Here is a 24101-nt window from a genome sequence, read left to right as displayed (position 1 = left end):
AAAATGTTGCTGGAAAGTCTTTCAAGCTGAAGAAAAACTATCGGCTTACGTCGTCATTCAAAGCGGGCGAGTTGCTCTTCATTCGAAACGGAGTCGCAGGTACTCGACGAGGTGGCATTTGAGGCAGAAGCTGCAGCGGGTACTCCTTCTATGGCAGCGGCCTTTCGTCGCTTTAACGCTCATTCGGGCTTCTGGTGTATTTTCGCAACCATCTGATTACAGTGCTACGGTCGTTACCATCCGATTGCGCAAGTTATGAGAGAATCAGCGTTGGTGGCGAGGAGAATAACAGTTGTGAAAGAGAGGTAAACGGTGGCGCGGAAGAGTGCCGGAGAAGTGCGGAATAAATCGGCTTCACCGGATTTGAAACTGTGGTGGGGGGTTGGGGGGCTTTTGACACTGCTTCGCAGTGAAATAAAAATGTGCAGACATTGTTTTTGTGACATTATCAGTGAAGAAGGGCCTACCTTACAATTTCTAAGTGAGTGGCGGCAGTGTTGTAATGACAGTTTCATTCATTTGTTTTCGCGGGTTTTGTGCACTTTTTGCGGTTTGTTGTGCAGTGATCTGATGAATAATTGTGGTAAACTGGACGGTGAGTAGACCTTGGATAAGAAAGTCCTTTTAGAGCTTCAGAGCATCCAGTAAGGATGCGAAGTTTGGACGGAATGGCGAAGTGGCAATCGTAAATAAAGTCGTTGAGGGCGTCGTCGATGACGATGAGTTCCGCGTCTGTCGAAGTAATATTGGGGAGACGTTGATGTTACTCGCATTGATCTAATGAGCCGTGTAGGCTGCTCCATGCTCTGTCGATACATATTATGGATAATGTGGTTAGCGTTTGTATGGATATCAATTTCACTGGTTTCTTGGTTACGGCGAGGGTCGGCAGCACTGCTGTCGAAGCTTGGGCTTCGCGCGTGCGACGGGCTCTGACATGGCGGGTTTAGTGAAAAGGAGCCGTTGAACCTTGCCGAAAAAGTATCTGGCTCGCTGGCTAGAACGCGAGCGTGCTTCGCATATAAGAATTTAAGATCCGCAAAAAAACACAGAAAACAAAATGGGTTCAAGGGCAACAATTCTACAGCAGCGACGTAACTTAGCGACACAGAGTTGGGATAACAGCGGCTAAAAGTAAATGCACACGATTGTGTGCAGCGTTTGTAGAACCGAGCTTGGTTCTATAAACGTTGATTGTGTGTAAGTGACCCCGAAAGGAAGCGTCGCCCTTGTATGTATATACCGTAGGAACGCATGCGCTGTTCGGACTTATTTTTAGTAGGGTGAAGAGGTGCTTTAAACAGGTCGGTAATTAGACACAAGTGTTGCGCGGCTTGCACTATCTGTGTGCGAACGAACCCAAACATCTCAAGTTGCCTTTCGTGGCTCGTAAGTATATACGCTGCAGATACGCCTCTGACCTCGGGCTTCAAATCTCGCGTGGTGTCAAGGCTGTTTGAGCGCTAGTATAAAATAGGCTGCTCGCATAGTTCTCGGCAGAGTCGAGAAAAGCGGCAACTACCAGAAGGAGCCCTTTGAACAACGACAGCGCACATCGAAAAGCAAGGTGGTAAGCCTTTAACTTTTTGTCGGGAATTTGGGATAGAGAATCGTTTTTTGTCATTGCAAGCAATACTGGGATGGTTTCAAGAAGGTTCCGCGGTTCTGGAGTCTAATTTCTCGTGTCGGATCTTGTTTTCTCTCTAAGTTGACCTTGGACTTAGTATACACGCCGATCAGCTCTTTTTAAAGCCAACGTCCACTTCTGCGGCTCAATAAAACATCGAAGAACAAAAAGTGCTGGAATAGAACTGCCGCCTAAATGGTGCGACGTCACAGGTAGTTTCAGAAGCCAGACGTTTAGGCAAAGACGACCCTCGTTAGGCACGACTGAAAGAAAATGAATTCCCCTACGAAGGTTCCTTCAGGTATTGTGTGCCGATTTTGCGCTGTAAAATTTTTGTTGGCATTTTTTATATACGTAACATATGAACAAGGCAGAATTATTAAAACAGAGTGTAAAACTGTAGCCGAAGTCAGCGTTGAGCGCAAAGAGAAGTCTCGAATTTTTGTTTAGAGAGAAGTAATTTAAACAATGATTTGAGCGGTCCCGAGCCAATTGCATTATAGATGTGCGAAAGACTGCCTGGATATAGCAGTTCGTTCACAGCTCCTCAATTTTTTGTTTTGACCTGCTAATTCATTGTGTCTGATTTGCAATTTAGAAGAAACATTTGGAGCCTATGGGGCCGAGCTGCGACAAAAAAAATTCCCAGTTTTTAATTGTTAATAGTAGCCTAAAGCTTGAATTTTGAATGTAATATATTTGTTAAGACATGCATGTGTCTCCTTAATTTGTTTTGCCTTTAAATGGAATAAAGCACCTTGGCAGATGCGCGGTGGTCTACCGCTGCATATAATGTCGAACAAGAAGTCATGAAGCTCTAATATTTCGAGTTACTTTTTATATATAAAAATTAGAACACCTGTTCAGATTTTCATGTTCACGTTGTAATTTTCGATGTAGCATTATCAACTGTACGGAACTATTTTCATGTACTCTTCCAGTACAACTTATATGGAGGTTCGGCTTAACGGGGTGTTTCGGAAACATGCTTTTACTTTTTACGAAGTGCATGTGCTTTGTCTTGACATCGTTCGTGTTAAGGAAAGCCGCTAAATTAAGCCAGCTATGTAAGGTTTTCTAATTGGTGGCATACAATGGCGTGACTAGAAATACTTTTCGAAGGGTGCTATACGCCACAGGTAACAAAATAAAATAAGAAGGGCGAGCGCCCGAACAGCACCTTAGTCATTTTTATGCTTTAATAAAGACGAAGGGTCGGTTGCTACTGTAACATCTACGTAAATACACGTCTGCACCATGGAATTCAAGGAACTATTTCTGTCAACAAATAGAGACTTCTGAGACAGAGAGAGAGAGAGAGAGAGAGAGAGAGAGAGAGAGAGAGAGAGAGAGAGAGAGAGAGAGAGAGAGAGAGAGAGAGAGAGAGATTACTTTATTTGATGCCCGAGATGGGTTCTGAAGGGTAGACGACACAGACGGTCTCCCTCCCTCATCCGTCAGCCAGGATTCCTTGGATCCTCGCGGCGGCTTCGGCCATCCGGACTGCTGTCAGTTGTGCCTACGGTGTGCAGCTGAGCAGAACAGTCTCCCATTGTTCTGCAGTGTTATGAGTTTCATCTTGTTATTTTAATATTTGAAAGAGGTGTGTAACTAGTATGCGGGAAAAATGGCGAAAGAAGCGTGTAATAACACTCCCAAAATTTCTGGAGGTGTTTTGACATCCAAACTCCCCCAATGGCCCTTGGTGGAATGCGAAAGATTCTGTCCCCGCCTTTGATTTTCATCTTGAAACGTTACTTGAATGGCTTCAGGCGGCCTCTTGCCCTACGGAAGCGTTAAGAAAAATTTGCCAGGTACGTCTACCTGGTTTGTGCATCTCTGGCAAAGAATGAAACAGTCATTCGTATGCCAAAAGATTTTCTTTGGCTTCCACACGTTTTTTCAACATGAGGAAAGAGATGTATGACTCAGAAAAGCAGGTAACAGCCTCTCTCTCAATTGCAGGAGACATGAACGGGTTCACGGTGATTCTTTTGATGGTCGGAATCGCCATCGTCGGGTGAGTACTCATTAAAAGTCTCGGTTAGGCCTCTCCAATGGCGACGGCCGCTAAGAGAAGCAGCATGTTTCGACTGTCCGCGTGTGATGCTGCTGTGCGTCGGGCGCTAGAGAAACTTTTAAAATGCGCGCACGGAAATGCTTCTGGTGCCCTGGGAATATTGAGCCCGGCATTTCTGTGTTGCAATAAAGCGGCCTTGTTCAGGTTTAATGTTAAACGGCTACTCCTTGTTGAGTGTAGGGGCAAGTTGAAAAACCTAGTGTCAATATAAAATGTTGGGAAATCGGCCAACCACTTTTCATGAGGATATTGTGCCTAGAACCCCACACTCGAAATAAAGGCGTTCAGGGGAGTACTTTGAATTCTATAACTGAAGGGTTTAAATAAAGTGTGGAATCCGAGATTTAAAAAGAAGGTATGATCGAAAAAATTGTGTTTTATCAACAATTATAGCACTGTATTACATAAGCGCTCTACTACACATGTTAGAACATTTTTGTTTCGTCATTATTCACGCTTCCGTTCCAGATCTGTAGAAAATGTTACACCGATGTTAACGGCAGCCGTTATTTGTATACACATCACTACTGAATGAAACGATCGTTTGTTGTCGAGGGCAGATCGCTCCAGAGGAGATGTTTTTGTCGATGGAGGCGCAGCAATAAGTCCGATCTTTCCGACAATGAAGTTGAGGCAGTGCTAACTCACCGGTGGCCCACCAAAAACCGCAGAAGTGTGGTAGAAGTAGACCCATGTTCATTTCCTCACAGGGAATAGAGCGGCTTCGGCGCGTAAAGACCCCTACATGAAATCAAAGAATAAAAGCGCTGAACTACTTGCAGCGTTTAAAATGATGCCATAGCACTGTCCTGATCTTTTTTCCGAGCGTTTTACTAACCTGCGACCCAAAAATCCGTAGAAGCATAGGACCATGTCGTCTACATGAAATCTATAATACGTTGCGCTGCAGTTCTTCCGCGTTTCAAGCCATGTTGTTACACTGCCTCCATATTTTTTTTTCCCCAGCGTTTCTGCGACGTCTTTGCCCGACTGCTCATCTTACACGTGCGCAGAAGTAAATTGCGCGCAGCCACAATGTCTTTGCGGAAGCTACAAGGACTACTGCGGATGCTGCGACATTTGCTACAAGGTGAGTGGAGGCTAAGTATCATCACATAACTTCGATAGCCCTTAATATGAGGGGCTGTATCACCTGCATTCAGGAAAAGTAGCTGCCACAGTGCCTATAAAGGCGCCCTGAAGGAGGTTAAGCCCACACATGGGTGTTGACATTTCCAAATAATTCAATGCTCCAGTAATCACTTCCTTCAAGAATTTTGTTAAAGCGATAAGTATTAGTCGATATATTGCGAATCAAAACGTGACATTTACACCCGCGCCGAGATTCTGCCTGGTTTCGTCCTCCACCATGATGCCTGGCTTCTCAGTGACGTCTGCAATAACATCCTGTTGTGGGCGTCGCCTGCTGCTGCGATTTTCTGCGGCGCAGCCTTTGGGACGGGGCCGTCTGCATTTCTGCGTTGTGTTTTACGCTGGTTTTTATCATTTGGCTTATGAATCCTGCCCTCCGCTCACGGCCGAAAAAGCTGACGGAAAGAATGGAGCGGGACTGATACGCTTCCACAACACGCCGAAAGATCGTGCAAAAAAAGAACGACCCTGTCACTGCGCTTACGCGGCGACAACTTGTATTGGCCATGGGAGTTTAAAATATGTGAGCGAATGACTAAAAACTTGCCTAAAAATTTGTTACAGCGACCACGGACATGCGTTCCTAAGCGACCCCAGTTTATATATCGCTAATTTGGCCACTCGTTAGCACCGATGTCGAGCTCGGTCGTGCTGGGGTCCTCGCTTGCGAAATACTAACGCTGATATCTTCTCCGACCACACTCTGGCGCTAGTAAAGCTGTTGGAGCACTATAGGCCATGTGAGCTGCCATGGTACTTTCTGTACCACGTGATAAAAACGTGCTCGGCTCTATTGAGACATGCGCCTTGAAAGGCAACATAATGAGCGGCCATATACTTTTAATTTGAAATAAAAGTACTCCGTCAGTACCCGCTCAACTAAATTCCAACACCCTTAGGTACTTCCTTCCCCCGCTTAATAAAAATGTGACAAGTAATGGAGATCTTTAAATTTCCTAGGACGCAGCTATAGCAATGAAAAAGCAAAGGCACGTACCAACAGACCAGGGGATAGAAAAAACTACTGCCAGCATTCACGCGGTGGAGTCAAGCGGAACGAGAGAAAGGAGGAGGATGAATGCCTCTAATGATGAAGAGAAGTCAGCCTGGAAGCGAGCTTGGGTTGCTACTCCCCATGAACATGAGATGTGCGAAACTGAAAGGAAGGGATGACACAAAAACTCATACAGACACTATAGGCGCAAATAAGCACACAGAAACTGACAGACGCAGGATTACGTACGCAGCACACGCACAGTAGTAAAGTTACGGCAAACGTTCATACCGGAGTCATGGAGAAATCACACCAAGGCTCGTGTACTCCGCCTTGCCGCGGAAGTTGAGTGGCATGGACCAATGGCGTCACAAAGTTTCAGTGATGCATCAGCACGCAGTCCCAAAGTCGCCTTCATGGTTAGCCGCGAGGTGTCATAACGGTTAAACACACATAGTACACCTTCTATGTTCTCACGAACACTGCAAACGTGGCAGTGAGGGGAGGCAACTCACCATTACAATGGCGCAATTCATATTCATCGAGGGTAGCTCCTGTCAGCGGCCCATAACAACCTGAACTATCCCTGTGACTAATTTATACAGTGCGAGGAAGTAGCCGGCGGGATGGTAAGCCACCATTTTTTTATTTGACTTTGAACTTTGTCAGGATCAATTTCGAACTGACAACGCGGTATCGTGTGTGGCGATCTCTTGAATAAACCGAAATTGTATTTCGTTTTAAGGACATGTTTACAACCCGGATGACATCCATGCACTTTGTTCCCTTACAGTGCGCGAATGATACCTGCAACACATGGATTCAAAATCGGTGCGAGGAAGGCTACAAATGCGTCCTGGACGACGGGTCAACATCGTTCCCGACCGGCGGCATTGGTCACTGTATACCTGATCACAACACCACAGCAGCAGTGCCCGAACAGCAGTCGCACGTTTAGCGTACAACTGTGCAACTCAGGGGCAATCAAAGCGTTGCAATAAAAGTCCGTTGTAAATTGCGACAAATCAGGATATGTTGAAAGGGCAAAGGAGAAATAAACATGCTTTTTGGTTACAACGTCTGAAGTGTAATGATACGACCTATCCCTGGCACGCAGTGGTCCTGAGTGGGCCACTGAGTGGTCCTCAAATTGCCTGAGTGGTCCTCAAATAACCGAATAGTTCGCCTCATCAATTACCCGTCCCGGAACGTCAGGCGACAGTCCAGGACATGACCCGCTGCCCGATTTTTCTATGACCTCTGATGGGACAATCGGTACAGACGTAGTCTGCGTAGTGGCCGTGGATTATACAGGACTGGTAAATCGAATATGGTTAGTAGACTCCACATGGGAATTAGGTGCGGCACACCGATGGTCGCGCGGAGAGCTCGTTGGAAAATTATAGGGCATGTTTCATCGCAACATTCATTGCGGTTTGTTGCGTGGGCTAGGTGGTTTCTCCAGTGGTATGGGCTTCTGCTTGGTTGCGCACAGATCCCCGTACATCACGCCCTGCAAGGTTGAATTTCTGCTCAGGTAATAACGAAGGAGTCAAGTGTGAGGGCTTGCAAATTTTAGCCCCAGTGTACTACGGTTGAGTTCTTGGCACTAAGCGTGTGCGGGAAGATGGAAAGAAGTATGACGTCGTCTGAAACCTGTTAGACTGCGGTAGGCTCGTAACGCCATACCACCAGGTCCCTCCCTCGTGAAATGGGGTGTGTCCTCCTGTCGAATGGTGAAGCCTGCTAATCAGGGTCACAAAGCGAAAGAATTTCGCACAACCAGGATAAAGGGTTAGTTGGGAAAGAATTCTTTTCCCCTACACTTTAACATGAATTTACTACTTCTCGTCCAGTACGATTCTCCATGCAAATTTTGTGGAAAACCAGAAACGCTTCCTGGGAGAGCAAGGACAACCCAGGTCTACCATTCCATGCCCCTTTTAACTACCTTCGAGGAGTGGGAGGTCATGCTGTTTAGATCGCACCCTCCCGACCGGGCTCTTCTAGTGCAAAAAACTGCGCTGGCGTAGACGGCACATAGACTCCTCAAGTGCGGAGCTACGGCCGCCGAACACCACGTTGAATAAAAGTTTTCCTCCTTCTCCTCAAGTAGCGTCGTGCATGGTAAACAAAGTGTATCCAAATTAAAGACTTCGTATCTGTACAGTAAGCAGAGAGGCCGACAGTGTGAAGTGGAGGTTAGCGCCTATAAAACCTAATGACTGATTACCGGTTCTTAATTCCTCGGGTTTGTCAAGCGTATCGGTATTCTATCCATTATGATTCCTCCCTGATTTCGGAAAATGGACGGGCCAAATTCTTGGACTCATGTTCATGCTCAGCGTCACCCTTGTCGGTCTGACTAACAGTGTAAACGACGCCAAGCTCAACGTGCCTAGTTTAAAACAACGTATAGGTGGGTTTATGGAGTGTATTGAGACGTATGTTGTAATACAGCAGCAGGTACAGAAGATACGAAAGTAGCCTCAGTGGCACATGAAAGGGAGTACAACAGTATTAAATTTTAAGATGGATGTCAAAATAAAAGAATGATGAAAAACAAACGAAATTACGCAAATCTTCCTTCGAACAGGTTGTAAGCCAGGTTGGGCCATCAAGTCTACACTCCTATAACAGCCACGGACACGTTCGTTTACAGCCTTCTAGAAAGAGACTCCGTTACGCGAGAAGAGCCCGTAAGGGAGAAAGAGATAGAGAAAGAGAGAGAGAGAGAGAGAGAGAGAGAGAGAGAGAGAGAGAGAGAGAGAGAGAGAGAGAGAGAGAGAGAGAGAGAGAGAGAGAGAAACTGTATTGTCTGCCCGGTGGGAAAAGGAAGAGGTTGGATATCCTCCTCAGTCCTCTTCTCCCCTTTAGGCGGCAGCCAGGAGTAGTTGGACTCCGGCGGCATCTTCAGCCATCCTGACGAGTTTGACTTGAGAAGTAGCTAATATTTAAGGTTTGTGGGATGGACCGGTTGTCGTAGACATTTTGAATCCTGCTGTACGAACCGATTCCTTCTTCGCACGCAAACGTAGCACGGGGAGCCCAGTTTAGGGTTTATTTTGTGGTGTACTGCAACTGGCGGCAGTGCCCAGGAAGATATTTTTTAAAGGAAGGAAAACAAGCTTACACCTGGGGGGCAAAATACTTCCGACGGCTGTTTTGCAAGACGGAGGGCATAAAAAATCTAAGAGTCAACCATTGCTGGCCGCGAACATGAAAAATATAGGTGCAATATAGAAACAACGACGGGAGAGATGGCAAATGTACATGGCGTGCAGCATAGGAATACAAAGCAGCTCAATGACATCCAAGTGTAGTTTGCGGTTTCCAAAATTCCTGAGGCAGCGATGCTTCGCAATCGCTGGCGCTATTCGTCCGTATTACAACAAAAGATCGCTCTTAAAACAATTTTGTTAGCGCGCATTGGCGTTCGGGTAAAGCTCAGAGAATTCAAAGGTATCATCGTTTCGGTCGATCGGTGATGTTGCGTTTTCAATTAGGTCATCGTGTTTCGATTTTGGTAGAAGTGTTTTCGTTGTTGTTTTGCTGTCATTGCGTTTAGATTTTGGTTGTTTTCGTTTCTAGTGAGGTCAAGTGTTGCGTGCATCCGTTTCCGGTAAGAAGGGGTAATCTTGCTAAAAAAACGGAGCGGAAAAATTGGACGAAGCACAACGAGAAGCGCTGCTCGTTGTATTCTATTTATTCCAAGCCTTCAGCGTGGTTTTTAAAGCCAGAATCGATACGCGAACACTTTCCAGGACGGCGGCGCATTTAGCACCCGTTTCTCCAGCCGGACGCCTGCGTGGTACTTTCCGGTCGTGCTTCCCCTGGTCCTGGTTAAAAAAAATAGCACTGCTCGCTGTGCCAGGATATACGTAGCGTGAACTAAGGTTCAGATGGTTATTCTTAGGTTTCCTGCTTGTCTAGGATTGGCTGATTATCATGCTTACTGGTGGTAAAACGATGTCTGATCCAATCCAATCCAATACAATCCAATTTAATCAAATCCAGTCCAATCCAACCCAATCCAGTCGCGGCGGCGGCGGCTCCAGCGCGCTAGGTGTGCGCCGTGAGAGGTTACTGCTCCTCGCACATGCGCAGCACGGTTCTCCAGGAGCCACGCGAAACTGCTCAACCTCGGCCAGTGTAGCTCACGCTACTGCATGCGAAGAGCGCATCCGCCCGCAGCGACGCAGCATGAGTACAGCTTCCCTCCTTTACGTTTCGCCAGGGTTTACTAACCACCTTTCCGGCAATAAAAAGGGGAATAAGGACCTTAAGCTATTTGGGGATAGTTAAAATGGCTTTGTCGTTAAAGGAACTGGCGGCCTTTGCATTATTTTGAGGTACCAGGGTTAAGCCACGTCGAGGCATTAGAAGGGCTTCAGTAACGAATTAATGAAATTCAATAAACTCTCGCTGTAACAAAGTCGTTTTATTGAAAACGTCGCTTGATACGAAGTTTTTCCAAGGGCGCCTCTGCAATGCTGGGCGGTGACAGTAGATCATACAGGCTTTTAAAGAAATGTCGCTTATAGTGAACTTTGCTTCTTGTAACGAGGGGCTTTGATATAACCAGGGCTTAGTGCGCTTTCAGGCAAGGGACAGGAATTCCATTTATATTCCCACTACCGCTAAGAATGAACGTAGTTGAGCGATCATAGTTTTGCGTCTCGTGAATCATGTCGTGATTATTTCCTCGCTCCTGGCTAACCTCACAAGACTGAGAAGGTGTGGTGTCGTGTTCGTGTTTCCGACAAGATATAGAGGCACGTGCTGAGGCAAGCATATAAGAGCAGACATGTCAGTCATTGTCCCTGAAGAAGAAAGTATATGACAGCTGCATCTTACCGGTACTCACTTACGGGGAAGAAACTTGGAGGGTCACTAAGAGGGTTCAACTTAAATTGAGGACGACTCAGCGAGCAATGGAATGGAAGGTGATAGGTGTCACATTAACGGACAAGAAGAGAGCTGAGTGGTTCAGGGAACAAACGCGTGTTAAGACATATTAGTAGAAATTAAGAAGAAATGGACATGGGCCGGGAATGTAATGCGAAGGCAGGATAACCGTTGGTCATGAAGGGTAACAGAGTGGATCCCTACAGAAGGCAAGCGTGGCAGGGGGCGGCAGGAAGTTAGATGGTCACATGAGACCAAGACGTTTGCAGGGATAAATTGGTCGCAGTAGCACAGGACTGGGGTAATTGGAGATTAATGGGAGAGGCCTTTGCCCTGCAGTGGGCGTAGATAGGCTGGGGATGCTGATGATGACGTCAAAGTAGCGCTGCTCTTAAACTGCTCTCAAAGTTTGGCCTTTAGAGGCAATTTTCAAGTGGGTATGCGGCAAGTGTCCTCCAGTGCTCAATGTTCACACGCGCTGAAGCAAAATGTCCGTCTAAACAATGTGCCGGCGAAAGCTGCAAGGTTATCTGCGAGCGCTACGACTATTGCTACCAGGTGACCGAAAGCTACCTAACAGGAGCCTACTTTCGTTGCATTTGACAAGGGTACTGTGTTACGTGCATTTAGATTGGAAACAGAAGTAGGTGGCACAGCCTCATTCCAAGCACGAAGAAAATTGTTCCGGTTCTTACTACGTTGTTAATTTGCTGCCTAAAACTCTCCCTCACGGTTGAGATCGAAAAGATTACCATTACCAGTGATGGGATAGATCGGTATAGGCAACGTATATTACAAAACCGGGGAATGTATTTGAATAAAATTCATGGAAGCGTGCACTCACGCGCAAGACTTTAACGGCGAAACTGTTGTAGAAGGATAATTTACGGACACTAAGTTGAGTTTTAGTATCGTCGTGGTGTCGTAGTTGACGTCGGTGGCATGGCATCTAAATGACCTTTGGTTGAGGAAGGCCAGAGTGAGCTCTTCGCTTCGGTGGATGTTTTCGTACGCCACTCTTAAAGCGGGACTAATCGCCTATAGCAGATGCTTTGCACGGCGAGCCTATTCAAGCGGGGCCTCTACCTCGACCATGCGAACTATCCTTGGCCGGGCCATGTGGGGTCCATGATCACCTACAACAGCTTCGGAATTCAAGTCGCGATTTTTCTCATGTCGTCCTCATGTCGCATGCTCACGGCGACATGAGGACGAACGAACGAAGGGCGTAGGTTATGACATGTCTGTGTCGTTCCTAGTAAGTGTTGTGTCGATATGGCGAACGCGGGAGTTCATTTGTTGCTAATTAATATCACCCAAACGTCCTAGGTGGGTATGCTTGGCTTGAGGAACGTGCGCGCGAGGCACGTGGAGAACGCTGGAGCTTGTTTTTTATCCAATACGTATTCCCAATCTCCCGGAGTTGGTATGCTTAGTTTGACGAACGAGCGCTTGAGGCACGCGCGCACGAGCGCTCGGCATTTTCTTGGCACTTTTAACTGCGGGCACCATACACAAACTATTTGCTCAACAATTTTGCTCTTTAAGATTACACGCATGGCCAAGCTTTCTGTTTGCCCCCCCCCCCCCCCCCTGTGTATTTGCTGCTTATGCGTTTGATCTCCAACTGCGTCATTACGTTGTTGAGCTTGAATGTAAACCTCACAATGTGCTTGACCATGGTGTCATTACCTGCTTCAGTTAGGTGGACGATTGTTACGTGGTGGTTTTATACTTACGCGATTTTTGAACCCTCAATTGGGTAATGTAATAAAATACGGACACACTTCAACCACGTAGTTCCGTCCAACGACCGGGCTTGTACCACGCAGCTTTGAATCTTAATTTTGAGAATCTATTTAGCCTATTCATTGGTAAAAATTCATTCACAGGCAACCGTAAAAAAAAGAAGACACCTACAGTTGAATAATTTCAGATGGGGTTGCAAAACCTATTCCAGTCACAACAGAGACAAAAGATCCTAAAAGACGGCACGCGGAGAGTTGCGATGGCGGGAAAATTGAATCGCATTGAAGAAACCTCCATTGCACTTATCGGGGCAGGAACAAGCGGGGAAGGAAGAGCGGGCTAGGTGCGTGGGGGAAAAGAGAGGGTGTTATGTGGCGGAAGGCTAGCGTTTGTCAGCGACATGTTGCAGCGGAGCAAACAGATACGCGGGCATTTCTTAACAGTGGAGCTGTTGTAGGTAGACGATTTTCTTCAATCTGCTGTAGGTCTCGCGTCACGCAGCGGCAGGGGCAGGTTCCCGAACCCACCGATAGAAGGACAGCGGTTTCGCAGTTCCGTGTACTCTCCCGCCCGCAAGCGCAGAGAGAGGAGAAGGAACCTCCCACTGCTGACGTTTCACTGCCCCTTTATTTGCCCAAACTGTCCAAAACGTTGGCGTTCGAGCCGACACAAGAGACCCCCTGTTCCACTGCAGTAGCAGATTTCCTACTGGGTGGAACTGGGTTTAATTTTGTAGCGTAAGCTACACTGGCTGGGGTTGAGCAGTTTCGCGTGGACACTGAAGGGCCGTGCTGCGCAAGCGCGAGGAGCATTGGATTGGATTGGATTGGATTTGGATTTTATTGGATTGGATTGGAAATCCAATCCATTTGAAGCACGCGTGGGTAGAGAATTGGGCCTGCACATTCGCCGGTCTGCGCATTCCAGAGGAGTGGCGTCATAGCCGCGGCAGACGCACTGGCTATGACGGACTGGACTGGATTGCATTGTATTCAATTGCATTGCTGAACCTTATCTCACGCTACGTATATCCTGGCATAGCCGAGCTAAGCCACTGGTATTTTGTTTTCGTTTTTACGGCTAAATTGTTTGAATTTGCCGTTAAACCTGGCGCGAGTGTTACTCACACGTGACACCATTCGAGTGAATGTTGCTTGTAGTTTGTCTTAATGACCGGTTTAGAAACAGTCGCTAGCATACCATTTTCAACTTTTTTTCTCTTACAGTGCGCGAATGATACCTGGAACAGCGGGTTTCCGATCTGTGCCAGAAAAACTGCTCATGTGTCGTGGTAGACCTGGAGCTGAATCTATGGATGATATTAGGATTGTGAAGCCGCAGCTACAGGCGTTTGGTGTTGAGAAATACCGGGGTGCACTAGTGCGGGCGAGGTCACAGCGCTCTACTAAAGTGCAACTCTGTCGCCTGTCTTAGGCAATGAGTGCCATCATGCCCTGTCTAAACAAGTACTTGAACCAGACTACAATGAAAAAATTATTGATGACACTAATGTGATAATGACAGAATTCTTCTATTACTAGAGAACTCTATTCCAAGCTCTCAAACAAGTGGTGAATGAGGAGTTTTTTGAAAAATTCATTAGTTTGCTTCCCAAATTAAACCAGGACGAGTGTGAGCCTATCGACCAGGACATTGGCATCCAGAAATTGGTGTCTAGCATTGAATCTTTCGCGAAAGGCAGTACCCCAACACCTGATGGTCTTACTGCAGAATTTTACCAGACATTCTGTTCTTTACTGGCCTCACTTTTACTTAAGGTTTACCGCGAGGCTTAAAAGACTGGATATCTCACCCTCTATAGCCCCACCTGCCCATATTGCCATGAGATCTGTACTTCTACCACATGGTCTGGTCCCGACAACGAAGCCCAAACGTTCACCCACTCTGCAACCCTTCCCATGAGCAGTCGGAGAGAGAACTGGCCAGTACCGGAAGAAAGCTAACCAGTTCAAGCATAGTTTTTTTCCACGTACCATTTCTGAATGAAATGGGCGTCCGGTAACCGTTATTCAGGCCAGAAATTTTCTGAAGCGCTCCATGAGAGCATTTGTCATTGAGTATATGCATTGTACGGTGTGCTATGCCTTTACCGATGTGCCTCGTACATTTTATTTTCGTTTGTTTGTTTTCTTATTTGCCAAAAAGTTTTTGATCGTTGTATGAATGTTTTGTTATTGCCCGTTTGCCACTCCTGCTTGGGCCAGAAAATCTTACTTGCAGTATTAGCAATAAATCAATAAATAAAAACTGAGCGTTGGCTGGTTGAACGCGCGGAGAATGTAGCAAGGTCAAACGGGATCCTGATATGAGGAACTCGACGACGAGCTCTTTTTTTGCACTATCTCTCTCTCTCTCTCTCTCTCTCTCTCTCTCTCTCTCTCTCTCTCTCTCTCTCTCTCTCTCTCTCTCTCTCTCTCTCTCTCTCTCTCTCTCTCTCTCTCTCTCTCTCTATCTATCTCTCTCTCTCAAAGCAATGCGGATAACGGCTGAACTAAAAAAGGGTCTCCTGCTATAGCGAGAAGCGGCGAGGCGGTAGAAAGAGCGGCGCCGTGTTTGGTATTATGGAAGTATGCTCCGCCTAATGGAAACCTAACGCCACAAAAACTTCGGAAGACAGCATTTAATCAACAGCGACGTAATCTGAGCGACCCAGAGAGAGCGGGAATAAAAGCGGCAAGAAGCAAAGGCTTGGAAAGGGCTGTAAATAGCCGTGATAGAAGACGACCTTGTAGTACCGCAACAACACACACGTTTCTGTTGTTTTTTTTAGCGGGGACGGAGCATTAGCCGTGTGGATAATTTGGAAGGCCGCGAGTGTTGCGCAGCTTTGGCTATCTGTGTCAAAAGGAATCCAGGCTCCTCAAGTTGCGTTTAGGGCCTCGTAAGTAATACGCCGAAGATACGCTTTCGACCTCACGCTACCATGCTCACTGGGCTGCAAGACCTTTATAAGCTCTAGATGAAAATAGCCCGCGACAGATTTTCTTGGCGGAGCAACACGACGCAACGCGACGAGCACCAGAACAATATTTTTGACTAACGACAGAGGACGGAGAAAAGAAAACGTGGTATGCCTCCCGCTTTTTGTCCAAAAATCGAGCTAGGGCAGCTTTTTTTTACGGTGCAAGCCATACTGGGATGGTTGTAAAAAGTGACAGATTGTTTAGCGGCGCAAACAGCGTGATATGCAAAAGCAGCACCCACTGCTGCTTCTAAAGTGTTTGCCAATACCCTACTGCCGGTATGTGCTACGCTCTGGCTATGTAAAAGAGTGCGAGTGCCTGTCTTGTATCGTCACCGTGCTCGTATCATTTGCGCTAAGCCACCCATTCATTGTGAACTAACTCGCCTATCAACGTGTTTTCTTGATGTAAAAGTTAAGTAGGCTTTAAAGTAGGGGCACGGATTTATTTTGGCTGGCCCACCTTTGGTGCCTGAGCTCTAAAAGATTGATTGACTGATTAATTGACTGGTTGGTGCATTCCCAAGGATGCAGTCCGGGTGGCAGCATTTGTAGTCACAGTCACGGAAGCAACATAAATTCTTCATATAAATCATTGTTTACCACAGTCCTGTGGGTATGTGTTACTACTAGTATTTACTACTCCTACTACTACTACTACTACTACTACTGTTTAGGTCATCCGATAGTGAGGGAAAGAGATGAGATGAACATGAAAATGTTCTTAGTTTTCAGTGCGAGTGCTTTCTTTGTCTTAACGTCGACCGTTTTCAGCTGCGTCATTTTGTCAAGAGAGCGAACATAGCTTTATTTGGGCAAAGGAGGGGCCTAGGTCATGGGGAGTTGGAAGTAGAATGCAGGGCATTTGTGGCCTGCGACCAACTTCAAAAATGGTCAGTTCTGCCTGTCAGACAGGTGGACCCCTTGGGAAAACCGTAGAGGCTTTGTGGGGCGTAGCGAGAACTAACGGCCCTAAGCTGCTCGTGTATGGGCTCTCCAAGGTATATACACCATCCGAACCTTTATGTTTAGTGGAGTGTAAAACAAATCATGCCTCTAGCTTGGAGTTTACTCATAACTTTATTGGAAGGTCCCCAGTGAGCCAGACGTCACGCGGAGGCCCAGGAAAATTGTCACCTACGTGGGCCCGGTTTCTACGTCTGTGACGATGCCCGAGACAGGCATTCCTCATGACAATACATTTTTCGTCCACCTTCACTTGCTTCAACACGAGGATTGAGATGTATTACTCAGCAACATGGCTAATATTACGCCTCTCAATTGCAGGAGTGATGAACGCGTTTACAGTAATGCTTTTGACGGTCGCCATTGCCATTGTTGGGTGAGTACGCACAACAATTCGCGGATGCCCTTTTATTTGCCCTGCTGCTTCCTGAAGCTGCATGTTTAGTTTGTGCGCGTGTGCTGCTACACTGCATTATTCGCTAGTAGAGCATGTGAAACACGAATACGGAAGCGCTTCTGCATTGTGTTTGGCTTTCCTCTTCTGCAATTTCTTGTCTCCCGACCTCTAAGCTACTGCTAAATGAATTTCAGACCTGGAGTTGAGACTACGGGCATGAAGAAAGGCCCAGGGGTGACATGAAAGACGACAAAATAAGTCGATCTGTCTTAGAGGGACGTCCTGGCGTAGCGATGAAGGAGAATATTCAGTTTGCCGTTGCGTACGCGTCTTCGGTGCTGAATTAAATTTTGCATTGAGCGATTTTACTTAAGTACAGAACCTGAAGACAAATTTCTCTGCAATAATGAAAGTGTTCAGGGTATAAATCAGAAAATTGTCTTTCTGTGGTATTTAGGGCAGTGCCTGACAGCACAACCTCCTTGTGAGGGCTGAAACCTGGCACAAAGGAGTCATTTTAATGGATGGGTATGAACACACATGCCAGATGATCATTCTTTCTTTATAATTCACGCTCGCCTTCAATATTTCTACGGCAGAGCTGTAAGGATTCCGGTAATCAGAAACTTTGTTTATTCAGGCAGCAGCTAACTCAGGAATTGTGCTATCACGCCTCCCGCAAATATGAAATACTTTTAAGTGCGGTATATGAATGCCGCCGGAGGAGAAACGGCGTGAAATGTATTTGATTTCAAGTTGTGGGGGGATCCATGCAACACAATGTTGCATTGCATATTGCTGAAATAGCGAAGCAAGCTGGGTCGGGGGTTTTAAAAGCCACAGTTATTGGGCATCCTTTTGAAGTAATCTAATGTGTAATATCCTTTGCCGCTCTTGCAGAGCTGTTTGAAAGGAAGCAATAGGGTCGGGCTACGCAACTGGGTTGTGTGCATTAGTTCAGTAGCCATAGAACTCGGAAGTGCGTAAACATTTTAAACAAAAAAATAACCTTACGCTAGAAATCAACGGGAGGAAGAGGCGTATATACACGCCATGCATGGGGTTGTTGGCAACTTAAAATGTCTGGGGAAATCACTCGCTTTTCCCTGCTGAACGTTTAAACGAAAATGGGAGTTTATGTCGTCGTTTAAGCTTTCTAGAGCCTGGCGGCTTACTTCTCTACTTATCTAGGTGTATCTTAATAGTATAACACCTAGCTTCGCCCTTATGCGGGCTGAGTACTCTCGATCAACTTTTAGGCAACCATGCACAACGAAAAGTTCGATCCAGTAGATATTAACGCTATACGCTGCGTCGGCACTGAACCATCAGGGACACACAAAAGCAGATAATCACAAAAAAAAGTAACATTTAGTTGCACCTTGTCCTTACAGAATATTTTGGAGCAAACTCGGCATAATTAATGTGCTACAGGCTCTGTGGCCAATTGTTGCACGATCTGCGTCAGTAAATATTCTGGTGGCACACTAATGGCTCACCGGGAGGCCATGACTGTTTGTCCGCCAGGACCAACTAAAACTCACCTCTTACTCACTTGTGGGTCATTGGTGTAGAACCGGTAGAAAGCTTTCTGTGGTCCACTCGTGGCCCACCGGTTTGTCATCACTGGTTGGTCACTAGTGACCCACCGAAAACGTACTCCCTTGTATTCGTGACTCCCTTGTGGGTCACTGGTGTGCAGTCTGCACCGGTAAGTGTTTTGGTGGCACACTAGTGGCCCATGGGCACCGGTGGGTCGTGACTGGTTGTCCCCCAGTGACCCACCAGAACTTACCCGTTACTCACTCGTGGGCCATAGGTGCATAACGCGCCGTAGCAAGCATTCTGGTGGCCCATTAGTGGCCCACCGGTTTGTCATCATTGTTGGATCAGTAGTGGCCCACCAAAAACTTACCCTAGCTACTTTTGTGACCCACTTATGGGCAACTCTTGTGCAACCTGCACCAGGAAGTATTCGGGTGGCACACTAGTGGAACACCGTTTGGTAATCACTGGTGGGTCACAAGTAACCCACCAAAAGTGTACCTGTGACTCTCTTGTGAGTCATTCGTTGATGATCTGAGGAGTCTGCTCGGTGGTGCGTCCCTAAATTATTGTTGCGGCACTGGTGTACGTGACAGAGGTGACTCAGCACTAACCAATGAGTGACCAACATGCGCTTCCCAGAACGAGTTACAGGTAAGTAATTGTTAGGTCACTGGGGCAAGGTAGTGATTGGGTTACTTGTCGGCCGCTGTGCACTTATCACGCTGACTAGTTAGCGTTCTTCGCACTAGTGAGAATCAGGCTGCGAGAATTAAACTTTTTAGCCTCGCCGAGATTTCTATGGGCGTTGCCATGCTTTCTCCCTGGTTTGCACTAGGAGTGAGAGCTTAAAGTAAATATGAACCCGTTCTTTTTCGGCACCTGTTTAGTTAGACAGCAAGAGAGACAAACGTTTTATTGAGCCTTTAAAGGCCCCTAAGGAGGCGTGGGGACCGCCATACAGGTGACCTCAGCAGCCCTCGTCGTGAATACCCGCTGGTGGTCAGGTAGGAGCTGCCCAGTGCTTGAGGCAAGTGGCCACCGTATGGTAAGGGGGATTAAGGTTGTGGGAACAGTTCCAAGGAGCTGGTCAAGCGTTTAAACTGCTCTGCAGGCAGGGCTATTGGGGGAGGGGTAGATGGAAGGATGGATACTGTATGGGCTGTAGCGACAAGGGAGAGTAGGAGAGTATGTTTTTTCAGCAGTGGCCTTAGCCGTTTTTGGGTGTTGGATGAATCCGGGTGCGCAGAATGAAGGGAGCTGGTTGCCGTAATGTGCCGTTGTGTGTTGGGACGTTCAGACTGTCTGGAGCTAATAGGGCTCCGTGAAGGGTTACAGGCTAAGGCCTGTTTGGATGGTGAGCTCTCGGGCGGCCCCATGTGCTCCCCGATTTCCCCCGGTGGCCGGGTTGGCCGATGTCCAGATCAGCTCGATGGGGACTGTAGGAGGACTTTTGAGAAGAAGCCTGAGTGCGAGGGGAAAAGTCGGGCCACTGGCGTAATTTCGAATGGCTGTTTTCGAATCCGAGATGATAACTGGACGACGTGGCCTGTGTGTAAGGGCTAATGCGGGTGCTGCCTCTTCCGCCTCAGCGGGTCGGCTGGTGCGAACCCGCAGTGGTTTGGCCAGTGGGGTGGCTAATTAGTGAGAAAGCGTAGGCGTCCTGCCATCGATAACCAGCCTAACCCAAGTAAACCGCACTGGTGTGGATGTAGTATTCGAACGGTTAAGATGTTCAAATCCCCGGGAACTGGGCCGAGGTGCAAACCACTAGTCAATCTGTACAGAGCGGTACGTGCAACGTGAAGTCATGAACGACGTCAAAGCGGTTTGGTTTTGAATAGGCAATTTTTCAAATACTACTCGGGAATACCACATTGAGCGCGCATCGATAGACACGCCATCGTGACACGCAAAATGAAGTACCGTTTTCCCCCTTTTCCCCCTTTTACCGTTTTCCCCTTTGTGAAGCTCATCCTCCAATAGATGCAAACAAAATAAATTTGCCAACTTAGGCAGTCCTTCCTGGCTGTTCTAGGAGGCGAACCCGGACAAATCACACGGGCCTCTGTAACGAACGACTTATACGGCTTCATATCTTTTTTTGCTAATGTGAACATTTACCTAAAGAGTGTGATCCAATAGGGCTTCTCATAAAGGACATTGAAGCTTTTTTCTCCCTAACCCACACCAGGGCATCAGGCCTCGTCCTAAATAAAGGTCATTAATTCATCATTCTCACTCCCAACTATTCTCACGAACGCGATAAGGATCGAGGTCTTGTCCCGTTCCTCATACTGCCTGCTAGAGGCGCGTGCAGACTGAGACATCTGTTTTAACAATTAGAGATTTTACTGACCCTAGGGTTTAGAGTTATTTCATAGCAATGTCCCAATTCCTTTTTCAGCGTGTCTGCGACTTCTTTGCCCGATTGTTTACCCGTACCGTGCGACCAATCAACTTGTTCGCCGGCAGAATGTCCTTGCGGAACTTACAAGGGTCACTGCGGATGCTGCGACATTTGCTACAAGGTCAGTGGCCGATAAATAACCTTACGAAACTTCGGTAGTGTTTTAGATGGGCAGCTGGGTTACCTGAATTCAGCTGGGCAACAAAAGTACCCACCACAGTGCCCCGATAAGCACTCACGAGATGTTTTGGTTTTGACAGGAGCGGTAACTTGCTGTCTTACATTTCTCGCCTACAACAGGCGGTGAAGAAAAAACACCAGAGAGCAAAGATAAAAAAGACGGATAAAAATATAAATGTTGAACATATCCTTGAATGGTACTACACAACTTTTCGTTCGGGTATCCCTAGTGCATAGCATCAAAGGCCTGCTGTTGGAGAAAAGCCAACCTCTTTCGGCGCTGTTGACTGTTATCGCGAAATTGGGGTGAGCGAAAAATCTCCTAGTGCCACCTTGCGGCACCCACTGAAACCACGGGGATCGCTAAAAACTTGTCGCTAAACTCTGCTCCAGCAGTGAAGGACGAAGACCGCGACAAGAAATCGCAAATATTGAAGACATTTCAAATTTCCCGCTATGCGGCGTTAACAGTGACGTGATAGTGGAGGGGAGGTTGCAAGAGAAAAACGATCAGATAGAAAATTTTATTAAGGCATTCAAGCGGTGTGGTCAAAGCAAATCAGAGACACTGATACAGCTGCACAGTGCAGATTCATCGGCGGTAGCTTTTCTCGACAGCAGCCGATCACCCAAACTTACCCTGTTACGACGTAGCGGCAGTGCGATGAAGTTGCTGGCGAGTTGGCTTGTCACAGCTCGTCCACCGGTTTCCCTAGCTTAATTGCTTAACGTTGGCGTTGTAATTGACCCTAGAGTTATTTTGACGGTGCTCTCTTATGAATGAAGAACACTTGTATTTGCGTCTTTATGGCCCCGTTTTAACTGGTCGCATGTTTTCATGCCCCTTGTTTTCTTCCAGTGCGCTAATGCTGAATGCAACAGCTGGATTCTAGATGAGTGCCAGGAAAACTACGAGTGCATTCTGGACAACCCGGCAGAAGATTTTGCGACTGGCGGCGTTGGTCACTGTAGGCTTCATACCAACAACACTGCCCAAGTGTCTGAACACCACTAGCAGCTCCTAGCAGCGCCAGGAGCAATGTAATAGTCAAAAAGGGAAGACCCCGCTCAGTTACGGCGTAGCTGGGTATGGTTGACGAAAAAAGAGAAAATAATAAAGACGTTTGTTTCTCACAAAGTCTAATGTGCAATGATACAAGCATCCGCCGTTATGTATTCGACGCGGTGATTCAGGAAAGACCGGATAAGGAGTTTCCCATTAGAACTGGGATTGACGCGTTTGTGGGAAGGGTTATTTTGTCACAACGTCGTTTGCTGTTTGCTGGTGCAACTGGTTTCGGCTGCTTCTTGGTCACGTATAGGGCCGCATGCACAGCGCCCTGTGTGGGTGAAGTTAGGCTTTGGTTACGACGAAAGAGCAAGTGCGATGAAGTGGGAAAGTTCAAGCACTGTGTACGATGGTTGCGTCCTTTAGTACTCAGGTTCCACACTTTGAAGAGAGTAGGAATCTGAGTCAGACGTTTTTTCTTTGTGTGTAAGGTAGAGCTGTCAGAACAACGACAAGGTTGCCAATACAACATGACATATCTATTCTATGCAGTCGTTTCGTCTTTGTAGTAATTTATCAACACATATTTTTTAAACAGCCGAGCTTTGGAATTCAAGCTTGACCTTGGTTCCGTGGGATCCGAAAAAAAAATGGCAAGAAAAAACGGATGGTGCATCGTAGAGAAGTTTTAGAGAAAAAATTAAATCCGTTCCACTCAATGTAAAAGCGGTCGGAAGTGTATAGCAGTGATTCGCCAAAATGAGATGTAGCGCCGTTATCCGCTCCTTGCTACCACCCAATGCAATTCAAATTTCCCGCCTTCGCAGTGCTCGCGTGCCCCTGCATCAAGATGCGCAAGCGGGAGTTCACTCTCTTTGGTCTTGCTTTTCCTTTCGCACAGGCCGGCGTCGCACTGACACTTTTTTTACATTGCTATAGTAAAACCAACCCAACGAGCGTTACTAACTAAATGACAGCGGGCGCTGCCGGTTAATTACGCATATTTTGCCTAAAAAATACCTCCAGTTTTTTTGCGCTAAAAACGGGGAGATGTATGACAAACGCCTGCAGTTCACGAGTGCCGAGCACATATGACTATATAAACCGCTTGGCTTTCGAAGCCTCTGGGTGACGCCGCGACGACAGCCGCTACTACGGAACGCCGTGTGGCTTTACTTGGGTCCAGCGAGCAAGCGACGACGACAAGGCGATGTCCTAAAGTGCTCTGCACTGGAAAAAAACTTCCTTGGCGCCAGGCGCCCGGCACGACCTTCGTGCATCTGCGTGGGGAAAGACAAGCCTCGCCTAGGTATGACGTCACTACGCCGACGCGTCATCATGCGGGCCTGCACCACTCGATCTTCGAGAACAGTCTGCCCAGCGTTCGTGGCCTGATCTCATGCGTGCTCTTCCCCTTCTCAGTTCACGAGTGTTCGCGCCTCAAGCGGGAAGCACAGGAAAGCTCGAGCTACAGACGCCGAGTTCGCGAATGTGGTTGTCGCCGGGCCTAGCTTATGCTAACGCGGCCCAATGTGGGAGGGATTTGAAAGCCTGTGGACAAAGTGATCTGGGCCTGCCAGTCATACAGAACTGTCACCGGCTAGTTTCGAAAACAGTGTCACGTGCAAAAGCCGGGTCCCCGATGAAGGGAGAGATGGAGCGAGAGAAGAGCGTCACTCCCGCAGAAGCACGACGCGAGAGCCACCGCACTCCTCCTCGAGAGAGGGTGCAACAAATTCGGATGAATTCAGAGTATTGCGCCGGTGAAGGGGCGGCGAAATGTCCGCTGATTGCAGGAGATCCGGAGTCACGAGCTCGCGTACATTGTACATATTTTAGTGACCGAGTGTTCGTTGCTTTTTGGGGGGCTAAGTACGACAACCCGCAGATAACTTGACCGAGTCTCAAAACAACTCCACGCAGGAAACTTGGCTGGATCTTCAAGAATAGCCAGGTATTAACGTAGCCTAAGGAAGCATAAACTAGGCGGGGCCAACAGATTCGTCGTTTGCCCAGTCCTCGCTCCACCATCGCGAAGCTGCCGCGTTTTCTTTTTTTTTTTTTGTTTTTACGTGGCCACACAAGTGTCGTAAACAGTTCG

The 24101-nt window shown here is 47.3% G+C and overlaps 1 protein-coding gene across 5 annotated transcripts; it reads left to right on the top strand.

Annotated features, from left to right (window-relative positions):
• The first annotated feature begins 1423 nt into the window (after positions 1-1423).
• LOC144138312 (8.6 kDa transglutaminase substrate-like) lies at positions 1424-22130 on the top strand. 5 transcript variants are annotated; one of them, XM_077670525.1, is made up of 4 exons: positions 1424-1567; positions 3593-3647; positions 4674-4797; positions 6647-6930. In XM_077670525.1, exons 2-4 carry the CDS (start codon positions 3598-3600, stop codon positions 6809-6811), a joined length of 339 nt encoding a protein of 112 aa, XP_077526651.1. In that variant the 5' UTR covers positions 1424-1567; positions 3593-3597; the 3' UTR covers positions 6812-6930. The 5 variants fall into 5 exon arrangements, with proteins under 5 accessions (XP_077526651.1, XP_077526652.1, XP_077526653.1 ...); XM_077670526.1 differs by having other exon boundaries at positions 1454-1570; XM_077670527.1 differs by lacking the exons at positions 3593-3647; positions 4674-4797; positions 6647-6930 and adding exons at positions 16781-16835; positions 20809-20932; positions 21851-22130 and having other exon boundaries at positions 1494-1567.
• The last annotated feature ends 1971 nt before the right edge of the window (positions 22131-24101 follow it).

The sequence above is a fragment of the Haemaphysalis longicornis genome, unplaced genomic scaffold (assembly GCF_048455015.1).
Source record: "Haemaphysalis longicornis isolate Haplotype H1 unplaced genomic scaffold, Haemaphysalis longicornis Haplotype H1 scaffold_5, whole genome shotgun sequence".
NCBI classification, from domain to species: Eukaryota; Metazoa; Arthropoda; class Arachnida; order Ixodida; family Ixodidae; genus Haemaphysalis; species Haemaphysalis longicornis.
This window is presented reverse-complemented; position numbering and strand designations above follow the sequence as displayed.

Coding starts and splice junctions, on each gene's coding strand:
- LOC144138312 (XM_077670525.1), top strand. CDS start 3,598: ATGAACGGGTTCACGGTGATTCTTTTGATGGTCGGAATCGCCATCGTC. Junction 3,648..4,673: donor GTCGGAATCGCCATCGTCGG/GTGAGTACTCAT, acceptor TTTTTTCCCCAG/CGTTTCTGCGACGTCTTTGC. Junction 4,798..6,646: donor GCTGCGACATTTGCTACAAG/GTGAGTGGAGGC, acceptor GTTCCCTTACAG/TGCGCGAATGATACCTGCAA.